The 19,859-nt window shown below is 34.4% G+C and overlaps 2 protein-coding genes and 1 long non-coding RNA gene across 5 annotated transcripts; 1 reads left to right on the top strand and 2 right to left on the bottom strand.

Annotated features, from left to right (window-relative positions):
- Positions 1-957: 957 nt before the first annotated feature.
- Positions 958-10,384, bottom strand: LOC130495199 (subtilisin-like protease SBT3.4). 3 transcript variants are annotated; one of them, XM_056986513.1, is made up of 11 exons: positions 6,950-7,996; positions 6,769-6,860; positions 6,583-6,680; positions 6,325-6,480; positions 6,031-6,224; positions 3,686-4,168; positions 3,493-3,581; positions 2,181-2,429; positions 1,945-2,059; positions 1,661-1,853; positions 968-1,579 (listed from the first exon to the last, which is right to left on the bottom strand). In XM_056986513.1, exons 1-11 carry the CDS (start codon positions 7,031-7,033, stop codon positions 1,008-1,010), a joined length of 2,325 nt encoding a protein of 774 aa, XP_056842493.1. In that variant the 5' UTR covers positions 7,034-7,996; the 3' UTR covers positions 968-1,007. The 3 variants fall into 3 exon arrangements, with proteins under 3 accessions (XP_056842487.1, XP_056842489.1, XP_056842493.1); XM_056986507.1 differs by lacking the exons at positions 6,031-6,224; positions 6,325-6,480; positions 6,583-6,680; positions 6,769-6,860; positions 6,950-7,996 and having other exon boundaries at positions 958-1,579; positions 3,686-3,843; positions 3,913-4,160; XM_056986509.1 differs by lacking the exons at positions 3,493-3,581; positions 3,686-4,168; positions 6,031-6,224; ... (2 more) ...; positions 6,769-6,860; positions 6,950-7,996 and adding an exon at positions 10,218-10,384 and having other exon boundaries at positions 959-1,579.
- LOC130495202 (uncharacterized) lies at positions 4,958-5,604 on the top strand. Its single transcript, XR_008934473.1, has 2 exons — positions 4,958-5,159; positions 5,227-5,604. It is a non-coding gene; the product is annotated as an uncharacterized LOC130495202 (long non-coding RNA).
- A 5,321-nt stretch (positions 10,385-15,705) lies between the features above and the next one.
- Positions 15,706-19,554, bottom strand: LOC108814468 (subtilisin-like protease SBT3.4). The gene is made up of 10 exons (XM_018587059.2): positions 19,444-19,554; positions 19,267-19,358; positions 19,088-19,185; positions 18,817-18,972; positions 18,044-18,720; positions 17,841-17,929; positions 17,391-17,639; positions 17,192-17,306; positions 16,568-16,760; positions 15,706-16,477 (listed from the first exon to the last, which is right to left on the bottom strand). The coding sequence occupies exons 1-10, from the start codon at positions 19,528-19,530 to the stop codon at positions 15,906-15,908; spliced, it is 2,328 nt and encodes a 775-aa protein (XP_018442561.1). The 5' UTR covers positions 19,531-19,554; the 3' UTR covers positions 15,706-15,905.
- Positions 19,555-19,859: the final 305 nt, after the last annotated feature.

The following is a 19,859-nucleotide window of genomic DNA, read 5'->3' as shown; positions in this document are numbered from 1 at the left end:
AAACTTACCAAATTTTATAAGATTTATAAAATATACTTAGAAATATAAAAAGATGAACTGAACTAAATTAAGCTAAAAATTGTAATTCAATTTTAATCTTATTAAAGTAAAAAAAACAGGTGTTCAGTTTGAAATAATAGATGCGAAAATATACCCAACAATGAACACTTGAACTGTCCAAAATATTATGTTTGAAATAAGATAACTAATTAAAATGAAAACATATGTATAAATACAATCTTTTGAATTTCTGGGTGTAACTATCTTATGAATTCGAAATTAATCAATGAATTGAAATATTTCTGAATTGATTTGCTTATTCAATTCTTAATCTATTAGCACATTAATTTATTTTATATAATTTTATCCAAAATAAGATATATTAAAAAATTAAAATATTAGAAGTATTTATTAACGCAATTTCAGCTTTATATTTCTTTTTCTCAGAAAACATATATACAATTATAAAAACTTGTATAAATATATTTACAAATCTAATAGAATGAACCAAACTAAATAAAATTAAAATAAAAATTTAATTTTAACTTAATTAAAAATTGTTGTTTACTTTGAAACCAAATATAGAGCTCAACGATACCATACATGAATTGATCCAAATTACTATACATAGAATTGCATATCTAATTAAGATGAGAACATAATGATATTTAATATTATTTTTATGATATAAATTAAAATAACTTAAAAATTATGAACAAATATATAGATTTTTATATCCATATAATGATACCTAATACAATTCTCTTTATTCATCATAAATATAAGTAATAAAATTACTTAAATTATAAAAAAACATATGTAAATGTTTAACAATTATTATGATTTAATTATTTTATAAGTATTTATTCCCGTGCATGAGCACGGGAGAATCACCTAGTAAAAAATATAAGCAAAGCTTTTGACCAAGAAATTAAAATCTAAGTAAATTTATTTGTTTATAGAAAGATATGAGAAGTTGAGAACATAATAAAGATGCTTTTAAGTCATCAGTTCTCATCGAAATAGTTTTGCAGAATCTGCGTTCTCGCAGACACAGGAATAGTCACGTTATGCACAGAGTCAGTCCAAATCAAGCTTCCAAAGTAGTACCCAGTGTTGATTTTGTGCATGGTCGACGCTCGTACCTTGAAGGAGACCCTTTTCGTTTTGGAGTTAAACACTAGTTTCTTCGGCGTCACAACTACTCTGACCCCAAACGGAGGCTCGACCACGACTTTGTAGACCGAATCAACTGGTCCGACGTTAGTGACTGTTCTGGTGAGGGTGACTTTGTCTTTGAGGTTTGGAATTGTGATTGAAGGCAAGTTCATATCGAGAACAGAAGGTTTAGGGTTTGAACAGACTGTTACTTTTCCGACAAGCTGAGAGATAGATGAGTCGTTGTAGCCGGCCGAGCACAAGTAGAGAATATAGTCTTTTGGGCCCATGTCGTATATGAGTCCGGGGTTTGCAGCTTTCTCAGGGTTCACTAGGCCTCCACCATAATCAAATGGGTCAGCGTCTTTGCGAGATGACCCGTCTGCAGGTAACTGCTCTCCAAATGGATCTGTTCTCCAAGCTGCAACGTAAGGACATTATTGAGTGAAAACAGGAGATTAAAGTGATCGGTTGTTTCTGTAGCTGGGAGAAGGTAAAGAACCTGTAGTGACAATAGCTGATCTAAAAGCCGCAGGAGACCAATCTGGATGCATAGCTTTGAGAAGTGCAATAACTCCTGAAATTGCTGGAGCTGCCATCGATGTTCCTGAATACATAGCAAACCCTCCAGCATTGTTTGTGGCATTCGGAGATGTAGCAGCCAATATGTTCACTCCTGGTGCTGCTATGTCGGGCTGTACGTGAAACAAGTAGTGTTTCTTACGATTTGATACATTAAGGTATTAATAGGGTTAATTAAAAGAAATTAAAGGACTCAGGACAAACTTTTAGAATCGCCGGTGAAATCGAGTTAGGTCCTCTTGATGAGAAAGTTGCCACCTTTGTCCCCACAGGTTGTCCTACGATTGTTCTAGAAGGCTGTATCTTCACAATAGGTGATCTGCAAGACTCCAGCAAGCATTATTTTCTTATGGTTCTCTGTTACTTGTAGGGAAAGATACAACTGCGTATGTGCTATTGTTAGAGGTTGAAGATAGAAAATGATACGATTAGTTTCATACCCATTGGAACGTATGTAGAAAAGTATATCTGTCCCAAGCTCGTAGTCAACGGCCACACACGGGAAATCATCTTTGCATGGAGTTAGAGTGTAGCCTGGGCTTCTTGCGATGATCAGGCCAAGACCGCCTGCTCTTTTCACAAAAGATGCATCTCCGGATAGAGTAGTGTAACGTCTTGATGTTGTGAAACACAGCACAACTTTCCCAGCCATTGCCCGGATGGGGTTGAAATTAAGGGACTCACAGTCACTGCAAAATATCACAAATTCAGTAAGAGATCAAAGAATGATGCACATATGTGTAAACTGAGATTTTATATATCATTAATAAAGTTATGGGCAAATCTCCCAAAAGGATTCAAACGTGTTTTTTAACCAAGAAAATACAAAGAGTAAAATAATCAAAATATGTTTTATTAAAGAGATAAATGGCAACTATATGTTATTCTATAGATATATAAATATAAACAAATATTTAAATAAATAATAACAAAAGATTGCATTTTTTATTTTGAAAAAACTATTCAATTAGAAAACTTTTTAGATGTTTCAAAACAAAATTGAAATATTTTAAAATTATTTTAATATCAGAAAATTCCTTTTCATCAAATTTGTTATTATATTAAATTTTAATTATATTGTTTAAAAATAAAATCATAAACCGCACCCCTAAAACCCCTAATCTAAAATTTAAATATAGATTAACTAATCTTATGCGTTAAGTGTTTTTAACCTCTTTAATGAATTTTTTTAATGAAACTTATTGTGGTCATTTTAACCATTCAGTGTTATATTTGTTATAAAAAAAAATTTGATGCTATCCTGGCTATGGCATTTCTCTAAAATTATTACATAAACATAAACTAACATAAAGAACGTTAGATTTTATAGAGAAATGCATATCCTACAATATATATATATATCCTATAAGTGATTAACAAAATTGTTTTAAAGTAAAAGTTGAGCTAATTTATCGTTGACTCTTCTATATGGAGCTAAAAACTCTTGGTAATGAAAATTTTGATTCTTTGATATAACATTTAATTAAATGAAATTATAACCGAAACTCTGTAATAAACTGGTTAACTTTAACAAATATAATTTAGTGAAACAAAAAATATGTATAAGAAAGTTAAATGATCAATTTATAATTTAAAAAATTTATCTTAAGAAAATGTATATTATTTATTAAAATTTGAAGTAATACGGTCTATTGCTTCATTTGGATCAAGAAATGAAATACTCTTCAAGTAAAACTATTTTCAAAATGTAAGAAAGCGTAAAATGAAACATAATTGGCGATGGTCTTTTACCCGTTAAATGTCTCATTACTGTTCCCTGGATCCTCTGGGTAAACCAAACTAGTGAAACCAAGTTTTGGGCCTGTGTACATTGCTTGACCCTGATGTAACAGCGGAAATACATATAAACAGAGTTTCAAGGCTCGACAACAAATAGAGAAACATTTGTCAAGAAAAAAAAGAGTAAAAACATAGTCTGATTTACCAATATCACTTTCTTGTTCCCAAGTATAATAGGTGTGGCGAATGACCGGTCTAGAGTGGTTGCAGCCACTGTTAATATCCAAGGAGCCGTGTTTGCAATGGTCTGAGCTGATGGGCCAGCGTTACCACCAGCACAAACAACTGTAATACCTTTTGCAACTGCATGGAATGAACCAGTAGCAATCGCATCACGCAGATCAGTTTCGGAATTCAGAGGAATTCGACTACCTAGAGAGAGTGACAAGACATCAACACCATCATGAATAGCATCGTCAATTGCTTTCAAGATGTCAGAAGATGAACAAGTAACTCCGCCTAGCTCTTCTAGATACCAACAAGCCTTGTACATCGCTATGCGAGCACGAGGTGCACCACCTCTCAAGGTTCCTCTAGCGAGTCCCTTGTAGCTTACGTTAGGAATGTATGAACCACCTGCGGTAGAGGCTACATGCGTTCCATGGCCAGCAAAGTCTCTAGCAGACACTACAAGAAAACAAACCAATAACGACATACATTAAAGACATCAAAATCATGTCGCTAATTAACGTCATCTTAGAAGCATCTTAACGACATAATATCACATGTGTTGTTACCATGACGCTAATTAGAGACATTAGTAAACGTCGTTAATTTACGTCGTCAGAGTAACAATTTAGCATCGTCGAAGCAAAAAACGACGTTATCTCGTTGTAATATAAACGACATATTTTCAAAACGTTGCTACTTCGTGGAAAATATATTAACGATGCTAAGTCGTCGTTATTTAGCGACGTATTAATAGTGTAATAAGACGTTGTTATTTAAAACCCTAAAACTCAAGTTTTAACCCTAAAAGGTATATCGTTATCATGAAACATGAATAATATAACTTAAAACTAAATTTTAATCCTCTTATAAGCTTCAAGATCTTTAATTTTTTCAAACTTTAATCCAAACCTCAAAACCTTCCCCAAACTATAAACCGTAATGATGATCCTATAACCTCAAAAACAAACCACAAATCAAAAAAGCCAAAATATAGTTACCTTTTATATAAAACACAATTTAGACCATTTACAATATATTTTTAAAATAAAATTTCCTTTTAAAATGATTTCTTACGAGTTAGGGTATAATTCTTTTTAGTCATATATCACAATTTACTAAGAAGAACACCGTATAAACTTAAAATATTTAAACAAGCATGTCAAAAAAAAAAATTAAACAAGCCTTCTCATTGGTTGATTAGAAGAAGGCGCGGATCACCCTTTTGTTGATCATCCACCCTTGATATAACTAGATCTGATGGACAGAAATTAATTATTATTTTTTCTTTTTATTTTCCCTTTCCCTTATCTATCTTCGTCTCTTTCCTTCCTTCCTCAGTCTTCTTCTTTTTTTTGATGCCTCAGACCATCAATTGAAAGGGTAAAAAAACATCAAACATCAACTTCCATCACGTTTTGCTTCGTTCTCCAAGACTACCATTTCCGACGGTGAGATTCGAAATCAGACCTAAGGTTTTCTCTGTTTTTAGATTTATTCATGTTCTTTTGTTTCCAGATCTGAGAAATTGATGGCATGAAGGAGAAGTGGTGACGCTGACGTGATTAAGCGGAGGCGTGATGAATCGGAGGCTACGGCGTGACGGATTGGTTGCCCATCTCATCACTGGCTTGATCTCGTAAAGGTGTCAAGCTCCTCGCTAGAATCAAGCTCGTCAGTGGTTTCAAGGTCGTTGATGGTCACCTCGTCACCGGACTCAAGTTCGTTCTTCACCGGATTGAAAAGCGCCGCCGGTCTCATCAAAAGTTCGACCTTTTTATTATATTTATTGTATTTTTTTTGTTAAAACTCATTTTGTTATGTTTCTATTTATTGTATTCTGAGTTAATTGTATTGTATTTGATGATTAATTAATTTTTAGGATAATATAATTAATATTTTGTATTAATCCAAAATACATTAACTATTTTTTTTGTTTGTCAAAATCCAAAACGCATTAACTATAAATAGAAATTAACATATTAGTTTTTGTATTGTATATTATATTAATTAGAAAACATAAAAGTATATAGAATTTAGTGTATTTTCATGAATTAGGGACATACCATGTACGTGGTTAACTAGCGACTTCAAAAATACGTCGTTAAAATGTGGCAAAAAAGACGTTGTTAATTACCATCGATTTATAGACATTTAAGAAAACGTCGCTATTTAGCTACATCAAAACGACATTTTTTAATAGCGACACGCGATTAACAACGTTTTTTATGGGAGTCGTAAATACGTTGTTAAACATGGTTAACAACGAATTAGCGACATTTACGGGCGTCCTTATCTATCTGTTTTCTTGTAGTGAGAATTGTAGTCAGGTGATTCTGTGAAGTTGAATCCATCATTTTCAGCAAGAAACCCATTGATATAATACTTGGCTCCTATGAGTTTTCTGTTGCAATTAGTTAATTTGAATTTTTCTCCTGGTTTACATCCTCCTTTCCAATGGCTCGGTATTGGTCCAACTCCATTGTCATTAAATGATGCAGACTCAGGCCACACTCCTAGAATGATACATAACCATAGGTCATTGAGGAACTTAATAAAGGAATCAAAAGAAACAGGACCAAAGACAAATCTACAATGTGATGAAACTACTCATACCTGTGTCAACAACGCCAATGATTACTTGGTCACCCATGTTTGTATTATTTAGGAGATTCTTCGGATTTGCAGTAGCGAGGCCTAAGTAGTCCCAAGTTCGAGTTGTCGCGAGTTCATAGTAACTATCCGGCATGACATGAACAACTTCAGGTGAATCTGTTAGCCAAATGAAGTGCACCATGAATAAAAACATACAGCTGGTACTGGTCAGACAATCAAAGTGATGTTTATATGTAATTATGAGACATCAATGAGTACCAGAAATTTTCTTGGCTTGAGACTTGGTGAGCCTTGCTGCAAAACCTGAGAATCCATGTCGGTAACTATACACCATTGATTCATGCGCATCCTCTTTACTGTGACACAAAAAGAAAACTCTTGGTTAGGAGCTTGAGAGATATTGCGACCCATTGGAACCAGAAAGTTAATTAATCATCTGTGCACCTTCCAAGAAGGGAAGACAACATCTGGTGATGGGATTCTGTAACAAGCTTGGGATCATCATGCTGTTTCTCACCCAGATACACTATATGAACCTGTTTGATTATTAGTTACAGCACAACCAAATGTTTGTCATAACTTATTATTAGTTTCAACTTTTTTTTGCTGTGAATATAAAATTTACCTTGATATCAGCACTAGCCCATGCGACATCGGAAACTATGATCAGACTTAGCACCAAAAGAACTGATGATCTAAAATTCCTCATACCAATGAAAGACAAAAAAAAATGGATTTGCAATCTACATGGAAACTATATGAAGAAGCACAAGCATTAATATAGATGTCACGTTCCAAGATGTTAAACATCAACATTTCTTGGAATTGTTCCTAGTCATTTCGGAGGTTTTAATATTCCTTATTTTAATCACAGATAAAATAAAGTATGTTTTGAAATCTGCACGAGGTCAATTATAGAAACGTTTAATCAGAAATTGCCACAAAAAAGCCACGTGACCACGTGGTGTAGCCACGTGACTGTATCTTTCCATTGAATGCTAAATGAAATTTGAGGAAAAAAGTGCACGTGAACATACGCATGAGATGTTAATTCATTGGAAAAAGTGCCTATTTTAACATGAACTTTACGCGTCGTGCCTATTCCTGCACGAACTTTGTAGCAGTGCGTATTCCACACTGAACTAAACAAATTTTTTAAAATAGTATATGAACTTTATGCGTCGTGTCTATTCCTTCACGAACTTTATAGTAGTGCGTATTTCACATTGAACTAAACAAAAATAAAAAAATACTGCATAGACTCTCAAAATAGTGCTTATTTCAATATTGAGCGTTAAATGTGTTAGTCATCCGTTAATTTATCAAAACAACGTCATTTTGAATAAATTTTGTGAAATTAAAAATCAAAAATAAAATATAGACTCTTAAAATTGTGCTTATATATATTGACTGTCAAATGTAATAGTCATCCTTTAATTTACCAAAAACCTCTCAAAATTGAACTTATATATTGACTGTCAAATGTGTTAGTCATGTTTTAATTTATCAAAAGATTTTATTTTGGATAAATTCTATGAAATTATCCGTCAATTTGTAATTTTTTATTTTTTATAAAATCTATCAAAAATGACGTTATTTTGATAAATTAACGTATGACTAACACTTTTGATTTCCTAAACAGAAAAATACTAACACTTTTGACGGTTAATATACATATATATATATATATATATATATATATATATATATATATATATATAATATATATATATATATATATATATATATATATATATATATATATATATATATATATGACTACACCTTTGATTTGCTGACAGAAAAAAGACGAACACCTTTGACGCTCAAAATCGTGATTATATATATATATATATATATATATATATATATATATATATATTGACGTCAAAGATGTTAGTCTTTCTTTGTCAGTAAGTGAAATGTATTAGTCAAGTCATACATTAATTTATTAAAACAACGTCATTTTGGATAAATTTTTTGTAAGATGAAAAAAATTAAAAAACGACGGACAATTTCATAGAATTTATCCTAAATAGTCTTTTGATAAAATCAATGATGACTATTACTTTTGACAGTCAATATATATAAGCACAATTTTGAGAGTGTATTTTATTTTTAATTTTTAATTTTACAAATTTATACAAAATGACGTTGTTTTGATACATTAACGGATGACTAACACATTTAACACTCAATATTGAAATAAGCACGATTTTGAGAGTCTATGTAGTATTTTTGATTTTGGTTTTGTTCAATGTGATATACGCACTACTATAAAGTTCGTGAAGGAATAGACACGACGCATAAAGTTCATATAGTATTTTAAAATTTTTTTTTAGTTCAGTGTGGAATACGCACTACTACAAAGTTCGTGAAGGAATAGGCACGACGCGTAAAATTCATATTGAAATAGGCACTTTTCCCTTAATTCATTAGTCCAAGAATTGCATATCAACTATCTATGAAATACCTGTGAGGTTGTGAGCCTGTGACCATACTTTGTATCTACCAGTCCGCAGGGTCGGGGTTGGCCACAAGTTGGTCAAGCATGGATTTCAGGACCAATATCTTTATAAATAATTTAGGAGCCAATTTTGCAAGGATTCTTAGTGATGAACTTTTTTACATCCACAGATACTTTTCAATTTCACTTGGGAACACATTAAACTTGTCATACATATACTGTATGTCTAAAGATTCTAATTTTTTTTTACTCAAATTGAAATTATATTAAAAGTCCAAATCCCAACAGTTACAGGGCTGAAGCCCAAAACACTTACAAACTGCACTAAAACCCAAAAGATAACACGGGCAACAACCAAAAAAAAGATTAATGGGCCACAGCCCAATTCCAGAAACTCCACCGACACTTCGAGATACGCTCCAAACGGATAGCATGGCGAGGAGCTGGCTCGACACGTGGAAGGATCCGCTCCATTCACGATGCACGCGTCGTCACCGCTTCAACTCGGCCGCCACCGCTGCGAGTCGACTCGATCGCCTCCGACGCTACACCGCCGGAGCCACACCAATGAAAACCTTGTTCGTCGGAGCTTAGAGACCAACAAGCCTCCTAACGAACCCATCACCGTTCTCCACCGTAATGTCTTCACGCTGGAGTGTTCATCGAACCTCGAGATCTCCTCCGCCTTTGAACCGCTTCAAACCCTAGACACATGAATCGAGAACCTTAGTCCACTCGCCGGAAAACTTCACCGGCTACCGACCTTCACCTCGAGACAGAGTCATCGAGCTTCACCCGAGCTCTCATCCCGCGACGTCACCAACCACAACTTCATCCACCCCGCTTCAATCACCGAAGAGCATCAATCGTCGAGACGAGATCTCCACTGGATTCGAAGCCAAACTTTAATCTAGACACCAAACTGAGATATACTTAACCAAGCCTCCTCCACTTTCACACACTAAAACCGACTATTCTCCTTTGACGGAAAGGAGCCACAGTGTCCAACCATGGCCGACCGTCCACCCAGAAAGAGGTGCGACGACGGAGGCAAAAGATTAACCCAAAAAAATGGAAAGGGAACCTAGACAATTAACAGGATGGGGAGACCGGACCGACGGTAGCTAAAGGAGCCCACTCCGTCGGCTGGAAAAGCTTCTCACGGTGGGCTTCTCTCTCTTCTAATACCTTTACAATTATTGTTTGTCTTGTTATTTTATTTATTGTTACCTTTTCTTGATAACTAATAAATAATTTTTTTTAGAAATAAAATCTCACAAACCATAATTCTCTCATCGATAAAATCCTTAATCCTTGTGTCGATGAAATCTCTAACCATACTGATGGAACTTATATCTCTCTCGTTCATGGAGCCAAACCCCTAACCCCATCGATCGAATTGTGGAGGAGAAGGAAGGTTGTGTACCTTGGATCTGCAAACTCTCTGACTTTTGCGGTGATTCCGGCAACTCGCGATGTTTTGATGCGATGAAAGTGTATCGGGAGTGAAGCTGTAGAGATAGTATAGACGATGCGTTGAGGGGAAATGAGATGGATTATGGATATGGACTTGGGTCTGGTGGTGGTGAGTGTGGAACGAGTTGGTCCATGGAGTGGATATGTTGTGTTTACTGTAGAGATGAAGTGAGGTTGAGTACCAGGCCCGTCCTAGCCATAAGGCTGATAAAGTTTTTGCTTTAGGCCACATTTATGTTTAAAATTTTTAGGACCACAATTTTTTAATGTGTAATGATCATAAGTGCTAGTTTTATATCTTCTTTAGTATAGATGTAATATTTAGTTATTTTCCCTTATCTCATACTTTCTTAGTGTCTTTTTTATAGAATAACTAGGGTTTGACCCACCCTACGGACGGGTTAATAATCGAACGAAATATATTAAATATTATAAATTTTAATGACTATGGTTTTACGTATTTTATAACCATGCCAAATTTTGAATAGAGAAAAAGACAAAAATAGCACCAAACCAAGTTTTTGTCATAAAAATAGCATCATAAGGAAGAAAATGACCAAAAAAGTTTTATTGATGGGTAAATATGCACTTTTAACCCTTGTATTAATTAATCTAAGACTTATGGTTTAGAGTTAAGGGGTGAGTTTTTAGGAATGTTTTCAAATATTTAAAAATTAAAAAAAAAAAAATTCAAAACAAAAATGTACTATTTTAGTCATTTTATATTTTGAGTGCTATTTTTATGAAAAAAAATTAAAAATTGCTATTTAAAAGAATTGCCCTTTTGAATATGTTGTTGTTACATGCAATGTACACTTATATGCTAAATTATTTGCATATATTTATCTTGGATTTTTAGTAATTAACCCTCCAACTGAAGAAGAATCGTAAAGAAAACTTTAAATTGAACAAAAAGAAACCTTAAACATCCCATTATTTAAAATTGATTTTGTAAGATTTTTAGTTGAATTTTTTTCACGATTCATTTTTAGTTTAGTCTAGTGGTTTAATTACTAAAAATCTATTTATCTTTTGTTTTTGTTTGGTTCTTTCTTTCTTTCGCCTATTGTTGATATATGTAATTAGAATATTTGTGAGTTTTCCGTGACAGAAGAAGTATATTTGTGAGTAACCTATTTACACATACAATTATTATAGCTTGTTTTTTTAAAGAAGTTAGAGAGCTTTGTGTTTATGAAGTTAGAATTTCCCTTTTTCTAGCTTTGCACTTCTTCTATTATCTTCTTTTTTACACTTTTACTTCGTTTCTGTAGTTACATCTCCTTGTTTTTTGGTGCATGTTAATTGTTAAGTTTGAACTTGTAGATGGAAAGCACATACAGTATATACCAACATGGTGATATCTTATTTAAAAATTACGCAAGCTATGCCATTGATATTGTACTTCAACTTTCCTATACTACTTGACCAAGTAAATTAAAATAACAAAGATTATGATTCAGGTGCCTCTCTTAAGCCTACGTTCATGATTAGTAGAATTCACACTCCCCATATTTATAATTTTAATTAATAATAGATTGTTCGTTTAAAAAAATAGATGAACTTGTTCATTTTGGATTTCATTTTTTACTAACTCATTTTTCATAAAAAATAAGTTCTATTTTTAGTATAATAAAATTTTAAAAAATTATTTATCAAGTTTTTCAACAAAAAAATATGTGTTTGTGTATATGAGTGTTTTATTAATTGTTTATATTTTTTATATTTTTTATTTATAAAACTATTTATTTCATTAAGTTTTAGAAATAGAAAGAGAAAAAGAAAAATAAAATAGACAAAAATTGTTTTATACCAAAGTGACAACCATACACGAATTTATGTTTCGTTTTAACAATTTTCCCTTCTATTTTTTTCATTATATAAATCAAGGAGAAATTTCATAAATACACTTTTATTGGTACCACAATTCAAATATACCACTAATCAAATGACATTTTCAAAAATACCACATTTTTAATGTGTAAAAGACTCAACTACCCTCACTTTTCATCTTCAACAATTGGTATCCATCTCCTCATCATCTAACCTAGCCTCCATCGAGATTCATGAAATCATTGTTGCTTCCGATGAGACAACGACGTGCCGAGATTGAGTGATGACGACGGCGACACGACAACGGTGAGGACGCAATCGAGCGACGACGACGAGAATGAGATTGGACGACGGCGGCGTTAGGTCCTCGACTCGTTACGTAACCGGGATGGTAGAACAGTGAGGAAGTGGAAGAAGAAGTGGGTTCACGTCTCTCCTTCCTCCAAGAAGCAAAACACCTCCTCCTCCTCCTCCTCCGTCGTTAACGGTGGTGGTAGTTCATTGTAAAGCTGGAATGGCAAGAACGGGACTCATGATTTGCTGCTAAAAGAGTTTCGGAGTTGGAAAGCAAGAACCGTGATTTCACGTTTTGCCAGCTTCTGAAGTTTGAAGAATGAATGATCGGTTAGTCATTTTTGAGTTGAAAAATCCACAACTCTTGTTGTTGTGATATATGATTGTGAGTTTGGTTTGTTGCTTAATGTCTAAATACACATTAAAGATTGTGAGTTTTGTTGCCCATTATCCTCTGTAATATCAGTTCCATGAATAATGAATGATTCTCATAAAAAAGTTTCTGATTCATCACCAAATACAAGGAGTCCACAACTTTGTTGAATCTTGATTTTCCCTTAAAGACAATGCTCTAATCCTATTGAAGCATTGGGCAAGCGAAGACTTTACTGGACAGAAATGTGACTATCTTGTTGCAGCTTGGGCTCTAACTGATCTATATTATCTTGAATGTTAGAAACCTCTTATAAGGGTTTATAAAACCATTTATAAGAACTTATTAATCATTTATAATTTTTTTATAAATATATTTATAAACGTTTATGAGTCGGTTTATAAAAATATTATGAGAGTTTAATATTCTTCATAGCACAATTTAAATAAAAGTTAATAAATCTTTTTCAAGAGTTATATATCTGCTTAGACAATTTATAATGGCTTATAAAGGTAAAATAAATTAGTTATAAGAACTCTAAAACATTTAAATAGTTTATAACCATTTATAAAGTCTAATAATAGAATTTATAATGGGTATTATAAGAGTTATATAGGTTTGTTAATCAACTAAAAGAGTCTACAACCATTTATAAAGCCTTATAAAACAATTTATAATGGTTTGTATAATAATTTTATAAAGGTTTATAAGGATATGTAAATAATTTATAAGGGTATATAAAAATAATTTATAAAATTTATAAACAATTATAAAGGAGTATAAAATAATCTATAAAGGTATGTAAAATTTCTGAGCGGTGGAGCCTTGCTGGCTGTCTGTATGTGCCTCATAATCTGCCATGTATCATCATCTCTTTACAAAGCTTGCACGTGTTCTTTAGTTTTATTAATTTAATCTTGTGTATCAGGCTTTAAGCAAAAAAAAGGTCTAAAGATGTTTATAAAGATTTTATATAGAATTTATAAGAGTTTATAAAGGGTTTAAATAAATTTATAGAAAAATATATAAGATTTGTAAGGGTTTATAAAATGTTTTAATGGGGTTTGAAGAGTTTATATAGGGTTTATAAAAAATATAAAGGTTTCTAAAACCATTTAAATATTTATATAACTATTTATAAAGCCATTATGAACCATTTATAAATTCTATAAGAGCTTATAAACATTTGTATCAACCATCTATAAAATTTATAAAACGAATATAAATATTTATATAACTATTTTAAAGGTTTATAAAACTATTTAAAAGGGTTTATAAAACTAAAATTAGTTTATAGATAATAATAATTCAACTTAAACCCCCGAATACATGGAGAAGACACTCCTTTTTTGTTTGCAAAGTAAACGGTATACCGCGATAATAGCTTCTCCTCACGCCAACACTCTCTCTATTTATAAGTGTTTATAATTTCTTATAAATCTTTGTAAATAATTTATAATTATTTATGAATCATTGATAAGAAATAAAAAAGTATTTGTAATAGTTTATAAAACCATTTACAAGTGTCTGAAGCGGTGGAACCTTACTTTATAAAGAATCTGCTACGTATCATCATCTCTTTATAAAGCCTGCACGTGTTCTTTAGTTTTATAAAAATATTTAAAGTTATTTATAAGAATTTATAAAATCATTTATAAAGATTTGTAGAATATCAAAAGGTAATTATTTTATGAAGTCTTATAACGTTTTATAGAGGTTTATAAATCATTTTTAAGAAATAATAGTCTGCTCTCCATAGTACACGAGCTAATTCTGAACTTAAACCTCCATGTTTTGGAATATTTTAGGAGCACAAGCTCTACAACGTCAGTAGTACAAACTTTTATCATCTCTTCATTATCACCAAAAACGTTATCCCATCCAAAACCATTGTTGATGTCATCACAAACAAACAAAATCATTTATAAAGATTTGTAGAATTGAAGAAAGAAGCGAAAGCCCTCTCACAAACTGTAGTACATTGTCCTCTAATACAGAAGCTCTCTGTTCCAAGTCTGTGCTTCGTAAATCACCCTTCATGGTGGGATCTAAGCTATTCTCCTCCAACATGCCTTGCTCTACCGTCCCTCAACGCACAAGAAGATCACACTGCTTTGCTTCTACTAAAAACATGAGCCAAAGATGGATTAAAATAAGATGCACAGATGACAAATGAATGTGCTTTATTGTCTATAAACACTAATTAGAGGCTGAAACTTAAGCCCCTTCATCTATTAACTTATTAAAAATTACATCTTTGATCTCATCAACAACTGTTTAAAATCTACAAGTTTATACTTTACCATGTTTCCTTCCCAGCTTCCTCAACGCCTTAGCTCTTATTCATGGGAAGCTTTTTTCCAACGATTGGGCTCTCCATTCCCAGAGGAGACCTCCCTCTCTCTGAAAACACCTATGGCTTCACGTGCTATTGCTTCTTAACCCCATCAGCAAACTTTGCAAAAGAAGTAGGGTGAATTAGGGATTGACTTTGTCTACCACAGAGAATAGGCAGAGGAGAAGAGTATTCGACTCTGTCTACATGTATAAACTGACTTAGATGAAGCTTATCGCTGAGAATCAAATCATCGTGCTCATCAGGGAGAGGAGTCAGAAACTTTGAGATAAAAGCCTTGGTTTGGGAAAAGTCACCTCTGCTAGAGCAGGTACGATGCTAACGGCTTGTAAGAGAGAGGACCTGTGTTCTCCGGCGATTTTGACGTTGGTGTTCATGTGCTGGAAGAGCTTGAGGAGAACGCCAGAGACTAGATTCGCCATCATCGACGGATCCGATCGTCGTCCTATACCGGAGCTCGCCAGAATCATATCTGAGGAAGAAGACATAGATGCTTTAGGTTTATTAATTGAGGATATAATGGTCATTTTTCTATTAAAAATATGGTGGTATATTTGGTTAGTGTATAATTGAAAAATGGTATAAGAAAAATGGTATTTTTGACAATTTCTCATAAATCAATTATTTAGAAATCTCCGTTCTGCGTGTAGAATAACAAATCCAATTTAAGCACAATCAGGGTTGTAATAAAATGGCCGGAACAATAAGAGGCCAATGTAATGTCCCCATATCAACTTTTATTATAACGCTTTAATCTCGAAAACTCATAAATCCATAAGTCATCAGTTCTCATCGTAGTAGTTCTGCAGAATCTGCGTTCTTACAGACACAGGAATAGTCACGTCATGCACAGAGTCAGTCCAAATCAAGCTTCCAAAGTAATACCCAGTGTTGATTTTGTGTGTGGTCGAGACTCGTACCGTGAAGGAAACACTTTTGGTTTTGGAATTAAACACTAGTTTATTCGGCGTCACAACGACTCGAACCCCAAGCGGAGGCTCGACCACGACTCTGTACACCGAATGCACTGGTCCAACGTTAGTGACGGTTCTTGAGAGAATGACTTCATCTCTTAGATTTGGAATGGTGATTGAAGGCAAGTTCATATCAAGAACAGAAGGTTTTGGGTCTGTACAGACTGTTCCTTTACCGACAAGTTGAGATATAGATGAGTCGTTGTAACCGACCGCGCATAAGTAGAGAATGTAGTCTTTTTGGCCCATGTCGTATATGAGACCTGGTTCTGCAGCTTTCTCTGGGTTCACGAGGCCTCCACCGTAATCAAACGGGTCAGCTACTTTGCGAGATGACCCTTCTGCTGGTAACTGCTCTCCAAACGGATCTGTTCTCCACGCTGCAATGTAAGGACAGTTATTGAGTTAAAGAGAGGTTAATGTTTCTCTTTGGTCGGATGTTTCTTTAGCTGGGAGAAGGTAAGAAGAACCTGTAGTGACAATAGCTGATCTAAAAGCCGCAGGAGACCAATCTGGATGCAAAGCTTTGAGAAGTGCAATAACTCCTGAAACTGTTGGAGCCGCCATAGATGTTCCTGAAAGCATAACAAATCCTCCAGCATTGAAGGTGGAATTGGGAGATGTAGCAGCTAATATGCTCACTCCTGGTGCTGCTATATCTGGCTGTATTGTGAAACAAGAAATGTTATTATGATTTAAGTAAAAAGAGTCTAAACAAGAAATATTATGCTCATTCATGGTATCAGAGCGGGCCCACACCCTGACCTTTTAGTCCGGCCCGGACAGTGGCCCGGTCAACCCATTAACTGATGGCCCAGAGAAGGCTAAGTTCTCCGAGATTGCTAGAGAATACAAGTATTGTCTCGGAGGGGTATGATAGATTCGCGAGATTAATGGTTATACGCACAACTATTTCGAGGGAAGGTGTTGGGATAAAGATCCCACATTGTAAATATGAATGGGACATGAGTAATATATAAGGGACTTGAGTCACACCACTAATTGCCAATTAGTTTTAAGTGGAAGCCCAAGAAACTTATCAAAGTCAAAGATTCGGACATACTTTTAACAAAAAATAAAAGATTCGGACATACTTTTAGAATTGCTGGGGATATCGAGTTAGGTCCTCTTGATGAGAAAGTTGCCACCTTTGTCCCGACAGGTTGTCCTACGATTGTTCTAGAAGGTTGTATCTTCACAGTAGGTGATCTGCAAGACTCCAGCAAGTATTATTTTCTTATGATTCTCTGTTACTTGTTAGAAGTTGAAGATAGAAAATGATTAGTTTCATACCCATTGGAACGTATGTAGAAAAGTGTATTGGTCCCAAGCTCGTAGTCAACAGCCACACAGGGGAAATCATCTTTACATGGATTGAGAGTGTAACCCGGGTTTCTTGCGATGATCACACCAAGACCGCCTGCTCTTTTCACAAAAGCTACAGCGCTTGATACAGCACTATAACCTCTTGATGTTGTGAAACACAGCACAACTTTCCCAGCCATTGTACGGTTGGAGTTGAGATTAAGGGACTCACACTCACTGCAAAAAAAACACGCAGATTCAGTAAGAGATCAAAGAATGATGCACTTAAGGCCGGATCTGGGAACTGAAACATTTGCCTTAGCCCCTAAAAACTTTAGAAGGAAAAAAATATTAAATTCTTAAAAAAATATTTATAGCCTCCAAAATCTCAGATTTGCACATAAGTGAAAAATTGAGATTTTTGATATCATTGATTACCCAGAAAATGTCTCATTACTGTTTCCTGGAGCCTCTGGGTAAACCAAACTAGTAAAGCCAAGTTCCGGACCGGTGTACATTGCTTGACCCTGAAGTAACGGCGGATATACCCATAATCAGATAGTTTCAAGGCTTGAAAACAAATAGAGAAACATTCCTTATGAAAAAAAAAATGTAACAACATGTATGTACTCTGCTTTTACCAATATCACTTTATTGTTCCCAAGTGTAATAGGTGTGGCAAATGACCGGTCTAGAGTGGTTGCAGCCACTGTTATTATCCAAGGAGCCGTGTTCACCACGGTTTGAGCTGATGGGCCAGCGTTACCACCAGCACAAACAACCGTGATACCCTTTGCAACTGCATGGAATGCTCCAGTAGCAATCCCATCACGCAGATCAATTTCAGAATTCAAAGGAACTCGACTGCCGAGAGAGAGTGACAAAACATCAACACCATCATGAATAGCATCGTCCATTGCTTTCATGATATCAGAAAATGAACAAGTCACTCCATCCAGCTCTTCAAGATACCAACAAGCCTTGTACATTGCTATGCGAGCACTAGGTGCACCACCTCTCAAGGTTCCTCCAGCAAGTCCCTTGTAACTTACGTTAGGAATATATGAACCGCCTGCAGTAGAGGCGACGTGGGTGCCATGGCCGTTAAAGTCTCTAGCAGAAATGTAGTCAGGTGATTCTGTGGAATTGAATCCATCATTTTCAGCAAGAAACCCATTGATATAGTACTTCGCTCCTATAAGCTTTCTGTTGCAATTAGTTGACTTGAAATTTTCTCCTGGTTCACAACCTCCTTTCCATCGCTCTGGTATTGGTCCAACCCCATTGTCGTTAAATGATTCAGACTCTGGCCACACTCCTATAACCACACATAGCCACAACTCATTGAGTCAATAAAATGAAGAAGACAAAAGAAATAAAGTTAAATCTATCATGTGATGAAATCTATTTATACCTGTGTCAACAACACCAATAATAACTTGGTCACCCATGTTTGTGTCATTTAAGAGATTTTTCGGATTTGAAGCAGAGAGACCTAAATAGTCCCAAGTCCGAGTTGTTGCGACTTCATAGTAACCATCAGGCATGACATGAACAACTTCGGGTGAATCTGTTTCCACAATAACGTCCATCAGCAATAAAATAACATACCGCTCATAGAGCTCATCATATTGTTGTTGCTAAAAAATCCAAGAGATTGTGTTACTTAAGACATCAATGAGTACCAGCGAGTTTCTTGGCTTGGGACTTGGTGAGCCTTGCTGCAAATCCTGAAAAGCCATGTCGGTAACTATACACCATTGAGTCATGTGCATCCTCTTTACTGTGACACAAACATACAAAACTCTTGGTTAGTGCTACGACGAGCCATTGAAATAGAATAGTTATTCCATCAGCTCTGTACCTTCCAAGAAGTGACGACAACATCTGGTGATGAGATTCCGTGACATGCTTGGGATCATCATGCTGCTTCTCACCCAAATACACTATATGAACCTGTAAGATTATCAGCTAAAAAGTTGATCATAACCTATTTTTAATTTCTGATTTTTTTTTGTGTGATGAAGAAGATACAACCTACCTTGCTCCTAGCACCAGCTCGTGCGACAACATTCAAAATAATTATAAGACTTAGCACCACAAGAACTGAAGACCTAAAATTCCTCATCCCAAGCCGAAAAAACACTGTTTTATTTTTTCAATCTACTAGGAAAACTATATGGGGAAGTACAAGAATTAATATTGATGGATAATTCCATTTCTTAGAATGGTTCTTGGTCTTTTAGCAGGTTTCAAGTTCCATTATTTTAGTCAAATATAAAAACTAAAGAATGTTTATAAATCTATACAAGGTCAACTATATTCTAGTTTATAACAACGTTTTAGAGTCAACACAATCAACAAACGATTCGACAGAGAATACCAGCAAATAAAGGCACCGTGACTATACCTATGAGATGTTATTTTATTTTTTAAAATTGCTTCTTATGTTTGTGG

This window comes from Raphanus sativus, chromosome 1 (assembly GCF_000801105.2).
Source record: "Raphanus sativus cultivar WK10039 chromosome 1, ASM80110v3, whole genome shotgun sequence".
Lineage (NCBI taxonomy): Eukaryota > Viridiplantae > Streptophyta > Magnoliopsida > Brassicales > Brassicaceae > Raphanus > Raphanus sativus.
This window is presented reverse-complemented; position numbering and strand designations above follow the sequence as displayed.

What these genes read in the sequence shown, in the direction of transcription:
- LOC108814468 (XM_018587059.2), bottom strand. Translation starts at nt 19,530, where the DNA reads ATGAGGAATTTTAGGTCTTCAGTTCTTGTGGTGCTAAGTCTTATAATT. An exon ending in TTCTACATACGTTCCAATGG is followed by an intron (nt 17,307 to 17,390) that starts GTATGAAACTAA and finishes GGAGTCTTGCAG; the next exon opens with ATCACCTACTGTGAAGATAC. An exon ending in TATCCCCAGCAATTCTAAAA is followed by an intron (nt 16,761 to 17,191) that starts GTATGTCCGAAT and finishes TTCACAATACAG; the next exon opens with CCAGATATAGCAGCACCAGG.
- LOC130495199 (XM_056986513.1), bottom strand. Translation starts at nt 7,033, where the DNA reads ATGAGGAATTTTAGATCATCAGTTCTTTTGGTGCTAAGTCTGATCATA. An exon ending in TCAAGCCAAGAAAATTTCTG is followed by an intron (nt 6,481 to 6,582) that starts GTACTCATTGAT and finishes TTTGGCTAACAG; the next exon opens with ATTCACCTGAAGTTGTTCAT. An exon ending in GGAACAAGAAAGTGATATTG is followed by an intron (nt 3,582 to 3,685) that starts GTAAATCAGACT and finishes CTGTTACATCAG; the next exon opens with GGTCAAGCAATGTACACAGG.